General features: G+C 40.3%; 1 protein-coding gene across 1 annotated transcript in view; it reads left to right on the top strand.

The window, feature by feature from the left end:
* Positions 1-232: 232 nt before the first annotated feature.
* The window catches only part of ITGA8 (integrin subunit alpha 8), a 141,225-nt gene continuing 121,629 nt past the window's right edge, over positions 233-19,828 (top strand). Inside the window, exons 1-2 of the mRNA XM_081933745.1 lie at positions 233-609; positions 7,921-8,045. Of these exons, the coding sequence (XP_081789871.1) occupies positions 392-609; positions 7,921-8,045 (343 nt within the window). The 5' untranslated portion in view covers positions 233-391. The remainder of the gene's footprint in view (positions 610-7,920; positions 8,046-19,828) is intronic.

The raw sequence follows: 19,828 nt of genomic DNA on the forward strand, positions 1-19,828 counted from the left end.
GCAAAAGCCACGACCAGACGCAACGGGCATGGAACCCATAAATCCGCCGCCTGGCTTCCTCCCTCTCAATTTAAAGCGGATCTGCCCCTCGGGTTTTTGCGCCGTTCCCAGAATGTCGCCCGCAGGAACAACACCAGGGGGCGGCACAATAAACAGCCTGATTTCTTCAGAGAAGCGCGGCTGGCTCGAACTTTGGAAGTGAATGGCTTTGCGCCTCCCTCGCCAAGTTTTGCCCGGCGGGTGGCGCGCACGCAAAGCGAGACGGTGGGACGGCGGCTGCGGCTAGAGGTACCCCTGCGAGGCTTCAAGCGGCGGCGGTTCCCAATTCTGGTTCCCTGCTTGAGTCTCAGGAGAGAGAAAGAAACGAAGCGAGGGAGCCGCTGCCAGGAGGATGTGGAGGCGGCGGCTTAGGTTGCCATCGCTGCCGACTTCGTCCGCTTGGTGCAGGCGCTGCGCGGCAAGCGACATCGCTGTCCTCTCGCTGCTTTTGCTGCTGGCGGGGCCGCTGAGTGCCTTCAACCTGGACGAAGAGAAGCTTGTCGTCTACAGCGGTCCAGATGGCAGCTACTTCGGGTACGCGCTGGATTTTTACAGCCCTGCATCGAATGCGTAAGTAGCGGTCCTGTTTGATGGGCGCAACAATTGCCTTGCTTGTTTTCTCTTGGAAATTGCAGCAGGAGGAGGATGGATGTCGGACGTTGCGATTCATCTAGGCAAGCCATAGCATAAGTGAGCCCCGGGACATCCGAGTTTAGATCGGTTCCGAGCCGATACTTCTTCCCGCCCCACCGCCAGCTCCATTCTAGACGTGGCTCCATCCTCAAGGAAGTGCCAATGAAGTCGTTATTCTCATAGTCACTATTGACTCTGACCATGCAACGCGCACAGCTCCACAGATTTTCCCCAGAAACAACTCCCTTGCTAGACAGATTTCCAAATGTTCGTGGCGATGGAGAATGCAGATCCGCATAATTGGCATTCCGCATCGTTGAATTCAATGGGATTGAACGCTGAGTAGAAAAGTAGCGATTCTGTTGTTAATGGGCGTCCCATAGATTAAAATAGCGGATATTTTTTTGGGGGGGGGGGAGATTTAATAGAGAATAAATAGTGGGCGTGCATCTCATCCACACAATCTTCATCTATTGCCTATAGTGCCAGATAATGTCACCAGTGCTCTGATAATTGTTGTGAATTTTAGTGACAGCAACAAAATAAATGCTAATCCAGCAATTCCTCTCTTTTCACTGAGCTCTACTAGTGTAGCTATAGACTTGTGGAGGAATCACCCATGGATCCACACACCTCTTTGCCCTAGCGAAGATTGGATTGATAATGACTTCAGTAAAGGCAGAAAACTCCATAACACTGTTTTGCAGCTAAGTAAGAAAATTTTTACAGGAACACATAGTAATGAGCTGCTGGATCTTGTGTTCAGTTGCAAGCCACTTCAAGCTCAACTTCAGAGTTCAGGCTAGTTCATTCTTTCCCAAAAATGCACTGACTCCCTAGTTTCAAAAGATCTGTACCAAATTTTCCAGCCACCTGACTGGGAATCTTGAGAGATGTAATCTCCTCCCATTTGGAGGTAACCCAGATTCAACATAGAGATTTCATGTCTTTACATTTTACCTATAAAGTTGGATAGTTAACAGTTTACCAATACTTTACATGATTTAAAGAAGAACTTTAAAGAAAAATAGATTTCTTCCATTTCCACCCTCTAGAATTTGAGATGTCTAAGATTACCTTTATAGTATCCTTTGAGCAGGATTACAGCAAGTGGCACCATTGAGACAATCTTGGCTGATCCTACAAATAGCTAAAGAGGGGTCAAAACAAAGTAGAACTTGGCATTTTGAGCAGGAGATTATCAGGACGGTCCAGGACTGTAGAATGCAATTATGTAGAAGTCTGGAAGAATGCATTGGCAAATCATTTCCATATTGCTGCCAGGGAAATTCCTTAGATGTGTCCAAAAAAATCACAAGAAATTGAGTTCAACTCAAGGGAGCCTTTACCATTTTAATTAGGTAGGAAATCAAATTATCAGTTTCTAATTTTAGAAGCAAGCAGGTTTCCACTAGTAGTAAATATATTGTAGGCTCTATCCTTAGACATCAAGAAAACATTCCTTTGCAAACTGTGAATTACTGTCATTAACATGAATGAGAAAATTGTCTTGATGAAATCAGTATAGGAATGAAGCCAGATTGATCTGTATGCCTTGTCTGCTTTTTCTACCCTAAACTGCTCTGTGTTTCATAAATGAGTGGATAGACGAATATGCTTGCACATTTAAATGAAGTCTGTGTGGGGAAAGTTAGAACTTATATTTGTATATTTGTGACCTTTGCTCTGTGGCTTTTCATTTACATCTACAACTCACTATTTGATATTACAGGTAGAGGATGCAGAAGTGTAAATAATATTGTGTCCTAAGTGTAGGAATGGACATTGACTATTAATGTGGCAACATTGACTTTGTGGATAAATGATTCTGAAGATTATATCCTAATTATGAAACATAGTGGCATGAAGTGAATGGATCCTGGAAGATCTCAATGTATTAATGACCAGTTTAAGGAAGGAGTTGTTTGTACCTCTTTTTCATTTCTTCATATAGGCAAATTGATAAAATTTGGTGCTGTATAATCTAAACTTGAAACTTAATAACAATAAAATGAATTTAGTAAAACATCAAATGGAAACCTAATAATAGCTGTAGAAAGGGTTAAAAATCAAGTGAAAAGGATTAAAAACTGGACATATCCTAAAAATGATCAATTGCATAGTTTTTGGGTCAAATATCTGACTAGCTTATATTCAATTATAGCTAAACAATTTAATGAAATATTGCATAGAGGAGACATTAGTGACAGGATAATAACTGGCAAAACGTATCTGATTCTAAAAAGTCCAGTAAAAGGGACATCATGAATCTAAAAACATGCTTGCCTAAAAGGCTTAAATTACTTAGAGGCATAATAGTAGATAACATCTGTGATTATTTAGAAGAAAATAAGATCTTTCCAATAGAACGGAAAGGAGATAAAAGGAAAAGCAAAGGTATAAAATATCAACTTCTGGTTGATAAAACTGTTCTGGAAAATTGCAAATGCTGAAAAACCAATGTATATATCCTATGGATTGATTTAAAAAGTGTTTGATTTATTATCTTGTATTTGGATCATCAAAAGTTGAAAACAACTGGTGTCTGTAAAAACATTGGAATGATTACAGAAGAAATATTGAATCAATGGAAGGCAGAATTGATGGTTGGAAATTAAAAATACGAGCTTGTTAACATTAGAAGTATCTACCAAAGTGACTTTATTATTTTTTATTGCTATGATCTCATTTTCAGTGATTTTGAAGCAACCAAATCAAGCAGAAAGTGGATAATGATAAATCCCGAGAGTAACTTAGAATAATAGAGTTGGAAGGGACCTTGGAAGTCTTCTAGTCAAACCCTTTGCTTAAGTAGGAGAGACTCTATGCCATTTCAGACAAATGTTTGTCCAGTCTCTTTTTGAAAGTCTCCAATGATAGAGCGCCCACAATTTCTGAATGCAAGCTATTCCATTGGTTGATTGCTGTAACCGTTAGGAATTTTCTCCTTAGTTCTATTTGCTTGTCTCCTTGGTAGAACAATGGTTTCATCCATTGTGTCTTGTCTTGCCTTTTGGTGCTTTGTAAAATACTTTGCCTTCTCATCTCTGTAGGAGCCACTATTGGAACATGCAGTCACGTCTTCCCTAGTCCTTCTTTTCTTTACACTAGACGTACCCAGTCTGTTACCGTTTTTCATATGTTTTAGGCTCCAGCCTCCTGATCATTCTTGTTGCTCTTCTCTACACTCTTACAACTGCACTCTTACTTACAACTGGAACATTAAAAAAAGAAACTAAAGGTTTGATTTTGGCTATGCAAAAGCAAGCTGTTTGAATTAATGCAATCAAGACCACATTTGACAAATTATCCAATGATTCCAGTACAGATTGTGCAAAGTTGCAGAAAAAATAAATCATCTCATCTCATGTAAGAAGATCACACAAACTGATTATAAACAAAGATATAATACAGTTGCCAAAGTCATATGTATAAACTAACATATATCAGTAATGAAAAGGTGGTAGGAAATATAGTCAAAAATGTAATTGAAAGCAGGTTAAAATGTTGTTGGATTCCCAAATGCAAACTGATAAAGTTTTGGCCCATAACACAGTGTGACTAAAAAGCAGAAAGTGTGGGTAATTTATGCAGCAAAACCAGGGGATAATAGGATAGCAGACAAAGAATTTGAAAATATCACCAAGTCTTAAGATCTGAAAATCAAAATGGAAGTAGAGAATTGTCTTTTACTCATCTAACAAATATTATTAAAAGGAAGATTTGACTAATTGTTTTATACTTATAAGACATGGATCTAAAAAGGACATGAATAAATTATTACTAAGGTCTGCAAAATGTTATTGAAATTGAATTTGGAAAACAAATATATTTACTAATATAAGATAAAGGTTCCCCTCACATGTATGTGCTACTCGTTCCCGACTCTAGGGGACAGTGCTCATCTCTGTTTCAAAGCCGAAGAGCCAGTGCTATCCGAACATGTCTCTGTGGTCATGTGGCCAGCAGGACTAAACACCAAAGGTGCACAGAACACTGTTACCTTCACACCAAAGGTGGTTCCTATTTTTCTACTTGCATTTTTATGTGCTTTCGAACTGCTATGTTGGCAGAAACCGGGACAAATAACAGGAGCTCACTCCATTATATAGCACTAAGGTTTCGAATAGCTGAACTGCTGACCTTTCTGATCGACAAGCTCAGTGTCTTAGCCATTGAGCCAGCACGTCCCTATTTACTAATATACACATTGTTTTAAAAAATTCTTTAAAAAGAGAAATAATAAACTATAATGTAAAAGAAAAAATTTCCTATTTTTTAAAAAAGTAATGTATTAGAAGTAACTCTAACTGTAATGATGATAATTTCTAAAAACAATGTTTAGAGTTTCAAAATGAATATAAAATTGGAACAAGAAGTTTTCCCTTTGGATTGTTGGTTAAAGAACTTGAAAGTGTGTTGTGATTTTTGCTATTATAGATGATGACAAGGCAGAAAATCTAATAAGTGAAAATAGAAAGATGTATTATTTCTCACAATGGAAAAAAAGGCTGGGGGGAAATGGATTTGGTTAGGATGGCAATGTAAACTGTTTTAAACAAAGAAAATATTTTACTCAGTCTTATTACCATTGGGAAATCACTTCTGTTTTTTTATGCTTGAAATAGAAAAAAATGAAACTTATGATACATTGAGGATTGAATAATTGTATAGTTACAGAAATGCCTTGAGCATAACTAAATATACTGCAAAACATTTATATTTCACTACAATAAAGAGTCATAAATCAATGTTTTCCCGTTTCTTTTTAAACCTGTGTCTCCATTTTTAAATTTTCATAATCCTTTATGTTATAATAAATTGTAATGAAAGTTTGAAAAAACAAGTAAATGTGGAACGATTATGGCATAAACTGGCCAGGGACAAAATTTCCATCTGTTTAATTGCCATAGGCCACATTGGTTGGATCCACACATAGTCTATGCCCATGATAGTGAACCTACGGCACCCGTACCAGAGGTGGCATGCAGAGCCATCTCTGTGGGAACGCGAGCCATTGCCCCAGCTCAGCTCTGCTGTGCATATGCGCACACCTCCTGCTGACAAGCTGGTCTTTGGGTCTCTGCCCCGCATACGTGGGGAGGCGAGGTGCATGTGAGGGGAATGCATCCGTGGATGGTCGGACGTATGCAGGGGGCTGCACGCACATTGTATTTTGGAGGCGCATGCATGCTTTCGTGCATACACGCATATAGGTGCACTCAGTCCGGAAAAGGTTAGCCATCAGTGGACTATGCCAATATATTATGATATCTTAGGTCAGTGATGGGGAACCTTTTCAGCACCGAGTGCCCAAACCGGAACGCATGTGCATGTACGTACATGTGCATGTGCTGGAGCACTGGAAAACCAAAGACCAGTTGGTCGGCGCATGCATGCCTGTTTTTTGGCCATTTTCCAGGCCAAAAAAACGGCCCAGAAAATGGCTTGAAAACAGCCTGACAAAACAGCTGGAAAATGGCCCAGAAAAGGCCCAGAAAAGGCCTGAAAAATGGCCAGGCGAAGACTAGCCAGTGTCCATGTGTGTGCCAGAAACTAGAAGAGCAGCTGGCAATGGCGCACGTGTCCACAGAGTGCATCTGAGTGCCACCTCTGGCACACATGCCATAGGTTTGCCATCACGGTCCTAGGTTCTTTGTAGAACTCAGTATATATGAAAGCCAAAACCAGTTAAAGAACTCACAGTTGTGGCTTCCCGTTGAAAAGATAACAGTAGTGATAATAGTGAATCAAATAAAGGAAATAATAGTGAAAACAGTGAGTAGTTGTTAAGTGAATCACTGCAGTTGTTAAGTCATTGGCACACTTATTAAGTGAGTCTGTCTTCCTCATTGACATTGCTTGTTAGAAGATCCCAAATTGGAATCACTCTACACTGCAACTATTATAAATAGGAACCAGTTGCCAAGCATCTGAATTTTGATCACATGACCATGGAATGCTGCAAGTTATAAGCGTGAAAATAGTCAAAAGTCACGTTTTCAGTGCCGTTGTAACTTTGACTGGTCACTGAATGAATTATTGTAAGTCAAGGACTACCTCAATCCTCGTAACCATTCTGTAAAATATTATACCCTAGGTGTGGCAGATGAAGTAGAGGAGATGTATTTAGAAGAAGATAAGAGAAAGCACATGGCTTGCTTAGGGTAGCTTTCCTCCAATCTGGGTGTCCTCTATATAGGTAGAGTAATATTTCCCAGAGGTGACAATGCTTGTTGAGAAATTCTGGGAGGTGCCTGGTTATCTTCATAGCAGCTTTTTAAACTAGGGTCTTCCCAATTTAGAATCTTCAGCGCTCTGAATCTACTTTTCACCCACTGTTAAGGTCTCCATGATAATTCAATCCTTCAGTTGTAATAGAACGTAACTTTCCTAGAATAAAAATGTAGACCCCACAGTAAAAAAAAAATGCAATGCCTTTAAAGGAATGATAGTTGAAGCAGAGATGGTATTTAGCAGGTTTTGATCAGTTCTGGAAAACTGGTAGCGGAAATTTTGAGTAGTTTGAAGAACTGGCAAATACCACCTCCTACTGGCCCCGCCCCATCTATTCTCTGCCTCCTGAGTCCCAGCTGATTGGGAGGGAATGGGTATTTTAAGTATCCTTCCCCTGCCACGCCCACCAAGCCACACCCACAGAACTGGTAGTAGAAAATATTGAATCCCACCACTGGTTGAATGCATGCTTCCATCAATGCTTCCTACATTTCCCTTGGAGCACACATTTGCCCTGAAAAAGACTTGTAACCAAGTAGCTGTTTGCAAAAACAGTAAACAATGATGGCAGACAGTGCTAAACACTAAACAGTAAACAATGATGATGGACAGGAGCTTTTCCTAGGCCAGAACCCAGTGATCTGCCCTAGGGAGAGTTCTATGCCTGGCCCTCTATAACCAAACAAATGCCCAGGGAAATAATAGGAAAACATCGTTGTTTAGCTTTGGTATTTCTTCTCACCTTCTAAAAACACAGTTCCTTAGTGTTATTCAGTGCCATAGATTATTATTTGACAACCTTTGCTATTTGACAAACATTATTTGGGATTAGAAATGAGGTGGGTTTTGTTTTGCTTTTGCTTTGACTAATGCTTTTCTTTTCTTGACTGAGGATAAGGTTTTTGTCAGAGATCAGAAAACGGTTTCTGGAATCACAGCTCTATCAGCAAAGCAACTTGCCTGCGCTCTTTTAAATTCATACTTAGTGTTTTTCTCTTGTCTCTTTTGCAGAGTAAGTGTCCTAGTTGGAGCACCTAAAGCCAACACAACCCAGCCAGACATAGTGGAAGGAGGAGCTGTCTACTATTGCCCTTGGCCAGCCATGGAGTGTAAACAGATTCCCTTTGATAATAAAAGTAAGCAAATTGTTTCTGTGTCATCCTCTGCATGAGAATCTTCAGCCAAACTCTGTCACTGATCATTGCCTCAGTTGCGGGCTGATCCAATGTTCCTTTCATTATGTCAGTTTGTCTGATCTAAATCTCTTTAGAGAACACACAAATCTTAGATATTGAATGTACTATATCGCCTTGTGCAAAAGACCTTCTGCAAGAGAAATTATGTGATGTCCAAGAGCTGGACTTGTATAGTTTCTATCTTAGCAAAAGTGACTTATTATACTTGATTAGAGTTAAATGGAATCTATTTTATTCATCTGCCAACTTAGCAGTTCGAAAGCATGTAAAACGGCAAGTAGAAAAATAGGAACCACTTTGATGGGAAGGTAACAGCGTTCCATGCACCTTTGGCATTTAGTCATACTGGCCACATGACCACGGAGACGTCTTTGGACAGCGCTGGCTCTTTGGCTTTGTAATGGAAATGAGCACTACCCCCTAGAGTCAGGAACGACTAGCACATATGTGCGAGATGAACCTTTTCCTTTACTATTTTATTCATCTGCCCATTTAGGAGTTGGATTTTTAGTTCATTAGGTTTTCCTCCAGATTTTTAATCTCTCTTCTAAAAATTGCTGGATCAGTTGCAATAGGCCAGCATATGGAGTTTTTGGGGAAGATATATGAAGCAGTTGGAAAATAGGTTATTTATATTTATTTATATTAAATGTAATATTTATATTGGATGTAATCATGTCCTATCTGCATATCCACAGTAGTATGGGGTTGTTCAGAGACTGATTGTTCTGTAGTACCTTCAAACCCTGTGCATCTCCCAATCATTACAGAAAGTGCCGCAAGGGAGCCATCTTCTAACAAATTATTGCCTCATTTAGTGACCATTGAAAGTTACAACAGTGCAAAAAAGGGCTTGCAACCAGTCTTTTATATATAGGTTTTGACAGGTTCTGGAGAACCGGTAGCGGAAATTTTGAATAGTTCAGAGAACCGGCAAATGCAACCCTTGGCTGGCCCCAGAGTGGGGTGGGAATGGAGATTTTGCAGTATTCTTCCCCTGCCATGGCCATCAAGCCACGCGCACAGAACCAGTAGTTAAACACACACACACACTCATATTCATTCATTCATTCATTCATTCAATTTTTATATGGCTTCTCAGTACAAGTGAACAGGCAAACAATTATAAACAAACACTTAGGAAAGTCAGCAGGCTCTGCTCTCAGAAGAAGAATATTTCACAGGGTGGCTGATACAACAAAAAAGGTATGTTTCTTGGGCCCCACTAGCTGGTATTCCCTGGACAATGGGATCTGGGAGCATTCTCATCCTGTCAGACCAGATTGGATGGACACAAAAAACTGGTATAAGATGGTCCCTCAGATAATTTGCCCATAAGCCATGAAGGGTTTAAAGGTAACAACCAGCCCCTTGAATTGCATCTGGAAGTACAATGGCAACCAGCACAGCTCATGGAATAGGCAAAAAGTAACCAATCCCAGAAAATGAATGTTAGGAGGTCCCATGGAGCTACATTCTTAATCAGTAGAAGCTTCTGAATGCCCTTCAGGGGCAGCCCCAGGTAGAGCACATTGAGTAATCTAGAAAGGTGATCACAAGGGCATGAATAACAATGAGTAGGGCCTCCTGGTTCAGAAGTCGGCACAGCTAGCGCATAATCTGAAAATGTACAAAGATGCCATCTTCTTTACCAGCAGGAGCCATGACCTCAAGAGGACCCCCAGATTACTTATTAGCTCTGTCAGAAGGAGTGCCATGCCACCCAAGACAAAAGACAGAAGGTTGTTAGCATCAGAATGCCCTGGAACCAAAGCCACTCAATTGAGCTGAAGCCTATTGTGACCCACCCAGGCCTGCATAGCCTCCAGGCAGTGAGATAGGAAATCCATGGCATGGAGATATAAATGGATGGATGGATGGTGATATCACATCAAACCATTGGATAATGTCACCCAATGGCCTCATGTTGGCCTCATGTTGGTATTCAACATGAGAGGAGAAAGGACCAAGCCCCATGGCATTCCAGACAACAGAAGCCATGGGTTGGATCTTTCTCCTCCTATCAAAATTGACTAGAACTGGCTCCAGAGTAAGCAGGAAAACCAGCATGGTATAATGCTACCCACCTACAATTGCAAAGATGGTTCAAAAGGATATAATGACTGATGGTATCAAAAACTGCTGAGAGGTCAGGAGGAGAAAGGATGGATACATTACTCTATCCGGCTTCCACCAAAGGAAGAATTTGATCAGTACTCACTCAGTCCCATATTTATGCATAGATCACAACTGAAAAGGGTTCAGGTAATCTGTTTTAATCCTGAGTCATTTAACTCTGAGCACCTTCCCACAATCTTCCCAAAAAAGGAAATGTTGGAAACTGGATGAAAACTATCTGGATGAGTTGGATCAAGCAATAGTCCTTTACGATTTGAGCATATCAACACCTACCAGAAAAGGTATTCCCATTCCCACCATCAAGGAAGAGTTAATCATCTTAAATTAGGATTGCCCCTGCATCCTATCATTATATGACTCCATTCTTTTGTTTTCCAACCAGCAGAGTCAATGGAGAACATGGAAGTAAGATTGCAAGTCACAATCATGTGATATCTTGTTTAATGAGTGGTGATTCATTTAACAACCAAACAGGAAGTGATATAAATGTTGCAATTGTAAGCTTTTTCACTTAGTGACTGCAACAGTTAGCCACAGATTTGCCAATCCCAATTGTGGACTATCCATACTCTCACTTCTCTGTGGACATGACATATTCTGTCTGTCTGTCTGTCTGTCTGTCTGTCTGTCTGTCTGTCTGTCTGTCTGTCTGTCTGTCTGTCTGTCTGTCTGTCTCTCCACCCACACCCACCCATTCATCCATCCATCCATCCTCCCGGCCAGATTATATTTGAAAAGAAGGGAAAATATGTTTTAGCCTAGTGTTTAACTTGCTATGGATCTACTAGGAGAGAAATATAATTCATTTCCACAAAGCTCCATGATGTAATTCTTTATATCCTATCACTCTTGATTTTTTTATATCTCCTAGTTCACATTTAATTTCCTTTTTGTTGTTTTAAATATCTATTGGATTTCATCAATCAAGTTGGTTCATCATTATCTTCTAAAATTAAAATGTGCTTAAGGTTGGGATTTAGCAGCTTTTTATACATATAAAAAGCCTTTTGCCATTAAAAGCATAAAAGCACCCAGTTTTGTATGCATATTTCTCTCAGAGTAATGGAGGCTGGGTGGAAATTAACAGAGGAATAATATGGATCACATCCAAATGCATCCCCCCACAACAGATGGTTCTTATTTAATTAAAGGGAAAACACATTTGAAACAATTTGTGCAGTTTGTTTTCTGTTGTCTCTCTCTGTACGGCCCTCCAAATCGATTTATTGCTAGTGTCTTCTGCAACATTAAAACTGAAAGGCTTTAATTTAAACAGATCCGATTGTTAGAAGTGACAGCTAGGATTCATCAAGTTCAGCTTTTTTCCCCCTGATACTTTTGTTTGTGTGCAAGAGTGTCTCCACACTCATTTTGATGTCAGAACTTCTCTGGAAGAAAGAAACAAAATCAGTACAGTAAGCCAAGAGCTTAGACCACTTAATAGCTTTCAGAGTAAATATTCTCCTGACCATAAATTAACAAATCAATATGACCATTCAGAATTAAAATCCAAACATAAAACAGCTGAGAAACAGAGTTTTACCCTGTAAAATGGACAATGCAATGGATTAGATGTAGGTCAGTCTTCACATTCTGACCTAAAAACTGATCTAAATCCCATATTGATATTATTAGACTGATGTAGATGGGCAAATATCTCGATAGAATGAAATAGAGCTTCTGAAAGCTTACATCACCTCTAGTCTTCTCATTCTCTGTAACCCAAAAGATCTTGGTAAAGAGATTAGGAATGGAGTCCAACTGATTTAATTTTTTTTAATTAAAAAAGAATGCTTCAAGTGTTACAATCTTTTTAATAGAAAGCTTGGAATTATATTTATCAAAGTTCTGAATGGCACAAAAAATACAAAGGAGGTAAAGAAATACTATTAAAAGAAAATGATTTAGATGCAAAACTTTGGGGCAGGTAAATTTAAAGGTAAATTCAGCTGCTTTGGTCAATTTGCGTAATAAAATAATTTAAACATTGCTATTGCATAAAATGAGATTAAGGGCAGCTGCAAGCAAGAAGATAAAAATATCAGACAATAACCACATTCCTATTTGGACCCCATTTCCAGTTTGTTCTTAAATGCTGAACACAAGACTCCTTTGAAAGGTTTTTCACACTTGGAGGGGAGGCTGTTGTTTTCTCTCTCCTGTCCCTGTTTGTGCTGGCTTTTTGGATAGTATATGGGATTTCTAATCTTTCCTTGCAAGGAAACTGCACAGCAGAGTTGGATGAGTTTCTCATTTCTGTTGCCAATAATAACAGCCATGTAGTCAGTGGACCAGCAATGGAAAGGAGATAACTTTCTACAAGTGATTTTATTGAAAAAAACAATAGCAATTATACATATGTCAATTTGAAATGATTCCATTCTGCTTGGAGGTACCTTTTCCTCCTTGGGTTAAGATAGGGGGGAAAATCACACAAAAAATTGAACAATCTCAGCCAAATCTTGAGAGTTCTCAACACAGTCTCATATTGGGTGAATCTGTGAAGGATGGATGTTGCTAGTAAAGTAACAGTTTTCTATCATCTCGTGTGTTATGCACTTACCAATCCAATCATTCATTAGTGACTTGAACATGCTGGATCAAAGCTGACCCTATCTAGTTGAGTACAATATTCTGAGACATAGAATGGCCACATAGGAACCTCTTAGAGCAGAAAAGCAGACCTTATAAATCCATTAAGAAGGCAATCTGGAACATTAAAGATTCATATAAATGATAATGGATAAGAATATAAGGATAATGAAGATACTTGGGTGATTCAGAATAGAGTATATTGAAGTGGAGACTGAAGGAATTAGGAATATTTAACTTGTAAGAAACTTGAGGAAAAATATGATAAGATCATTCAAGTATGTGAATGGATATCACAAAGAAAAAGACTAGGATCTGTTCTTCACTGTTCCAGACATGGAGAAATGGATTTAAATTACAGGAAGAAAGATTCCATTTGACTAAATTGTTATAGTAACTGCAGCTTGACAATGGAACCAATTATTCAGGCTCTCCAGACTTTGCTTGTGCTAAAGTAGAGGCTGGATAGCATCTGTAGGACGTGTTTTAATTTGGATTTCTGCCCAGAGCAGATAGTTGGACTCAGTAGGCCCTTCAGACTTTATGGTTCTATTATCTTCCATTGTTGCTGTTTCCTAGGAATTGATATTTTAGACATGGTGCCTCTGATCCTGGAGTCAACTTATAACCCAGCTGTGCCCAGACTGTTTCTTTGCAGACCCACTACATCATACTCAAAATGTTTTGCAAACCATTCCATAAGGAAGGTTTTTTTTTTCATATGTTCTTCTAAGCCTGCCAGATAAAAACCACCAATCAAATTCCACATCCCCATGTTCCAACCACTTATTGTGTAAAGAACATCACATTGAGGCATCACAAAAAAGTCATAATTTTAAAATAGCAACTATTATATTTTGCAACAAGATGAGTTAGGCAAGTGACACTAGAGGTAATAGTCTAACAATATGACGCATAAAGTTGCCTAGGGTTATATCTCCCTGTTTTTAGTGGAATTCCTGTAATATATGGCACACAGGCTGAAAATCGTTAGTGTAGACCTGTAGCCAATAAAAAATACTTCTATCTATCTATCTATCTATCTATCTATCTATCTATCTATCTATCTATCTCTAAACAATTTATATGGCTACCCAATTGGAACACTGCAACTTAGCCAGCTTACCAGAAACCCAAAACAAACAAAACAAAATGACAATTCCGGTTGAAATCCATATACAATTATTAAAAAGTAATTTGCAATGATTACTTTCCACCAATAGGAACTCCAATTATCCTGACCCCAGTGGCCAAGGGGAAAAAAAAAGCAATAACAAATTATTTAGTGTCTTTCTAAAAGCCACCTAGGTAAAAATCAATTTCCAGAAGACAGGAGCCTTCCTTAGATTTGACCCATGGGTCTGGCCTGGTAACAGCGTAAACAGGCCCATGATGCCTCTGCAAGTGAAAATGGAGCTTGGAAGCCCATTTTTGCTGGCAGAGCGCTCAGGCCACCAAAGGTGCCCCCAACATGAGTAACGTCGAGCAGGCCACATCCACTCCCACCACAAAAGGTGAAACACATCCCTGATGCAACCCTTAATGAAATCGAGTTTGACAAACCTGAGCTAGAGCATGTGTAACAGACCAATGGCATTGGGGAGGGAGATGTGATCCTGCAATAACCTCGTCTAGTGCCCCATAGGCCCCATTTTAGGTGATAATGTCATGAGCCACCCTGAATCATGCACTTCAGCTGAATAGCCATATAAAGCAAACAAATAAAAACAACCTAAATTATATCTGGAAGCCTACAGGAGGCCAGTATAGCTCATGAACCAGAGGTGTTACTTGGGCATATGACAATATCCCTAAATTACTAGCACTACTGCATTCCAGACTTACTATCTAGAATTCTTCTACCATCAAACAGAACAGCAGGGAAACCATTTAAAATAGGAGGAGGAGCTTCCTGGAGCAATGGCGGACCTTCTCGGATCTCCTTAGGACGATGGGGCTCCCTGACGGGGGTAGCGGGTGTTTTCAGCCCCCACCTGTCATTCTGGGGTCCTGGAACTGTTGAGCGGTAACCCTGGCTCCTGTTAAGAACAGCTTGGCCCCCCTCGGGGGGGCCAGGCAGCCAGGAGGACGGGAGAAGGAGGGAAGCACACCGGTGACGGGGGCAAGAACGAACCCAGAGGCTAGGCTGCGGCAGCGGAGTAACGGAGAGGAGGTCTGCGCGGCTACCAGGGCGGCAGAATTGTCAGGGGAAAAAACACCCTGTTGGAGATCAATGGACCGTGGCTGTTTCCCTTCCGCATATCTTTTGAGATATTGAGAAAAATAAGTCTTTAAAGATATTCTAATTAATAAACAAACTTTAATAATAAAATAATAAAAGTAAATGAAAACAGAAATAACTAATTGGTTACATTTTGATAATGAAAGCTACGTTTGCCAAAGTTGGCTGCCGAACAAAGAAGAGAGGAATTTGGAATGTGTAACGCGTGCGCAATAAATCACTTTCAGATAAGAACCCTTTTTTGTTTTATTACCTGCGCAATAAAGCTTTCTTAGTTTAACTCTTGAGTGTCAGTTTAGGCAGTTCAGGCCTAGCAAACTTTTTAACATCGTGACACCCCTTCTTTTGCTAGTCTGGGCTGACGTCATCAAATCATCAATTAAGGCACATCTTCTTTCGCAGATACTCATGTTGATTTGCGGCAAGTGGTTTGTTAAGCATGTCTGCAATCTGATCATGTGTAGAAACATATTGCAATTTAACAAAACCTTGCTTAACTAATTGCTTTGTGTTTTGATAACGAATGTCAATGTGTCTGGACCTAGAACCTGTGAAATGTGACTCAGAAATATAAACAACAGATACATTATCTTCCATCACGGTGATTGGTCGAATCGGACGTGTCCAGATATCTGTGATCAAAGCATCAAACCACGTTAGAGAATTACAAGCATCTGAAACACAAGCATATTCAGCTTCAGTAGATGAACATGAAACAAAACTCTGTTTTCTCACTTGCCAGTAAACAGGACAACCATTTAGGAACATCATGTAACCAGAAGTGCTTTTGCGTGACTTCTTGTCGCTCGCCCAATCGGAATCAACAAAACAAATCAACTTTGGTTGATCAGTGTGTGTTGGTTCTAGCAATAACTTCATGTGCTTAGTGTGTTTCAGGTATTTCAACAACTTCTTAATGCATGACCAATGAAATTGTGTTGCCTTACCTACGTGTCGTGATAAAAGATTAACACTAAGTGCGATGTCAGGTCTGGTCCAACTACTAATGTATAATAGTGAACCAATGACTGAACGATAAAGTGTTTGATCCTCGAACTCAGGACTTGGTTCATGTGTTAAGTTGTGAAAATCTGTTTGCATGGGTGTCTTTGTTGTGCTAGCATCTTTCATGTTGCAATGATGTAGAATGTGGTCAATTTTCTCCTCTTGTGAAAGACTAAACCCCTTCTGTGTCTTTTCAATTTGAACACCTAAATAAGTGCTAATGTGTCCTAAAGATTTTAGTGTGAAGTATCTCTGCAAACTTTTGGCAAAAATCTCACTCATTTTCTTATTTGGACCAATATAAACAATATCATCAACATAAACAAGAATTATCTCATATGCATTGTTAGATCTTTTTGTGAACACGCATTCATCAGTTTCGGACTTAATAAAGCCCATTGAATTTAGTTTGTCAGTAAGACATAAATACCACATTAAACCTGACTGTTTCAGACCATAAAGACTTTTGTTCAGGAACCAGGCATCCCCTTCTTGCTTTCGGAATCCTGGAGGGCTTCTCACGTAGATCTCTTCATCTAGGTCTGCATGTAGATAAGCTGTGTCCACATCAAATTGGAAAACTTCTAAACCAAGAATAGTTGCAGTGGTTAAAGCAATTTTTACACTTTCAGTTCTGACTGTTGGTGAGTAAGTGTTTGTGTAGTCCTCAGGATAACGTTGAGCGAAACCCTGAGCTACCAGTCTGGCTTTGTATAAAGACTCACCATTTGGTTTCTTCTTGATTCTGTAGACCCATCGGGTGCCAATGACTTTCTTGTTTGCTGGAGGTTTTGCAGGTGTGAATACATTAAGTTTCTTCAAACTGTTCATTTCATCCTGCATTGCATCATACCACTTGTCTTGTTCTGAATCAGGAAGCTGTTTGATTTGTGTGAATGTCTCTGGAGGAAGAGTAACGTTGCAAATCAAAGGTACTGGTGACTTTGTCAGTTGCCATGAATAACGTTGTGGAGGGATTCCTTTTGTGGCCCTCTTGGAGCGTCTAGGAACAACAGACCAGTCTTCTTCTTCTTCTTCATCATCATCCTCGTCCTCACGTTCGTCGCTAGCATCAGCATCCGCGGGTTGCGAAGACGGAACATCAGGTTGTGAAGAACTGGTAGAAGGAACATCTGCCTGCGAATTATCATCAGGCTGCGTGGCATCTGGAACACCATCTCTAGGAAAATAAACTTCAGGATCATTGGAATGAATCCTGGACCAGTCAATGTCTTCCTCAAAATTAGCAGATTGTGAAATGACAATCACATGTTTAGTATCAATGAATTTGTACCATTTTGAATTATCATCAATACCCATAAATCTCAGTCTCTTTGCTACTGTACCTCCCTTTCTTCTTTGACTTAAGGGAGTGTTCACCATAGCATATGAACCAAAAATATGGAGGTTCTTGAGATCAGGCTTGTAGCCATACAGCATGTAGAAAGGAGTTTGATTGATTACACTGCTCCAAGTACGGTTGACAATGTAATTTGCATATTTGATTGCTTCACCCCAGTATGCGTTACTGAGATTGGCATCTTCTAGAAGACAACGCATCATGGTTTGTAGAACCCCTTGTCTTCTTTCTACGACTCCGTTATGAGCCGGTGTATATGGAGCAGATGTCTGATGAAGAATTCCATTCTTACGCATCCAGTCCTGGAAACGCTGAGACATGAATTCTGCACCACGGTCACTCTGGATTCTGGCGATGCGAACTTGGTATTGTGTAGAAACAAACGCTGCAAAGTCTTTAAAGATCTGAAAGGTCTCAGATTTCTCTCTCATAGGATATACAAATCCATATCTAGAATGATTATCTACAATTGTTAAAAAATACTTTCTGCCACCAAGTGTTGGTGGGAAAGGACCCACTATGTCAGTGTGTACCAAATCAAAAATGCGTGTTGACCGGCGTGTAGCGTGTTTGGGAATTGCAGCCGCCTTGGATTTAGCCTTTTTGCAAACCGCACAATCCAAAAACACCTTACACCCCTTTAGATCCAAACCTTTTGCGAACTCCGGCATCTTTCTAAGAACACGGAAACTGGCATGCCCCAATCTTCTGTGCCACTTGTGAATACACCTGGAATGCAAAGGTTTACCAGTTAGTGAATTCTCAACATTAACAGTTTCATGAGGACCCTCAGGCTTGCTTTGAGCAATCTGTTTCTGTTTTCTTTGTTTGTTGGCTTTAGGAGCCTTTGGCACAGTAACGCTTTCTCTCTCTGGGACAACTCTCTCTGGGTTTGCGTTGTGCCTTTTTGGAGTTTGCATACTTGCCTGTGCTTGCCCTTTAGGCTTTGGCTTTAAGTAATAAACACCACCAATCAGCATGGTTTCAGCAACAATATCACCATCTTTAACTAAGTAACTTGCTTTTTCGAGGTGGTGAACCTGGAACTTTAACTCTCTAGACAAGTGACTTTGACTAAGCAAATTACTGGTTGCTGAAGGTATGTAATAAACATCAGGGATGTGTGTATCGAGCTCTTCAATGTAAACAGTTCCTTTTCCCATGACCTTGCAAGTGTGGTTGGTGAAGGAATACAGTTCTCGATACTCGGGCTCTGGTTCGCCCATCTCTGTGAAAAGTTCCCTTCTGTGGGTAACGTGCACAGCTGCTCCACTATCTAAAGTCCACAAAAGACGTCTGTCGAACTTTGGATCAGGTTGTGGAACCTGGTTATGGCCAGTGTTGCAAGTGGAGCTTGTGAATCACGCCTTGGACCACGACGACCTTGTCTTCCGCCTCTACCTCTGCCTCTGGAATCTGTTCCTCTGGGCTGGTACGTGGCGGGAGCTGGAACTCGTTGGGGACAATCCCGGGTGTCATGTCCCACACGGTTGCAGGTGTAGCATTTTGGCATCCTTGGAGCATAGCCTCTTCCTCGGAAGGGACGTCTGGCTGGAGCCTTTAGTGCTGGAGGCCGTTGCAGATGTGGGGTAGCTAACCTGATAGCTTCGTCTTCCACTAAAAGTCTGCAAACGTGGTTAACTGTGCGTTGAGCAATAGGCACGTAGTTAATCTTTGCAACAGCATCTTTCCATTCATAATTCAATGAGTTAATGATGATGCTAATCATTTGGATATCATCGATTACATGGCCATTTTGTCTCAATTCACTTCTCATTCTTTTCAGTTTGGTCAAATGTCCACCAATTCGTTCACCAGGTTTCAACTTCGAACCATGGAACTCAGACATGAGCAAACATGAGGATTCAATTGAAACGGGCCTGTAGCAATCTTCCAAAATAGCCCAAATTTCTTGGGCAGTTGCATCAGGTGGAAAGATACCTTGGATCTCAATTTCCATTGATATGAGTAAAGTCGTGATTGCTCTGTTTACGAGGTTTCTTATTGCAGGTGTCCAGGGTTGACGGGGAGGATTAAAAACCATGGAATATGTGCCTTCTCTTCGAAGCAAGAGCGCAATTTCACTGACCCAGGCTTTATAATTCTCTCCTGACTCCTTTAATTTGGACTCACCAGTCAAGGGGGTGACTGTGAATACCTGCTGAGGAACAATTTGTTGCTCTGGTTGCAAATCTGGTTGTTGAACCAGGGGATGCTGGGGTTGCATCATTGGCCTTTGCGTGGCAACATCAAATTGGCTTCCTCGAATTCGCCTTTGGCTTTGCCTTTTTTCATCTAGGGAGAATTCCGCACCGCCAGGGGGTGTTGAAGACTTAACCTTTGATGGCAAAGTTTGGGCTTCTGTAAAACTCATAGCTAATTCTT

The sequence above is a fragment of the Natrix helvetica genome (assembly GCF_964273705.1).
Source record: "Natrix helvetica genome assembly, chromosome: Z".
NCBI classification, from domain to species: domain Eukaryota; kingdom Metazoa; phylum Chordata; class Lepidosauria; order Squamata; family Natricidae; genus Natrix; species Natrix helvetica.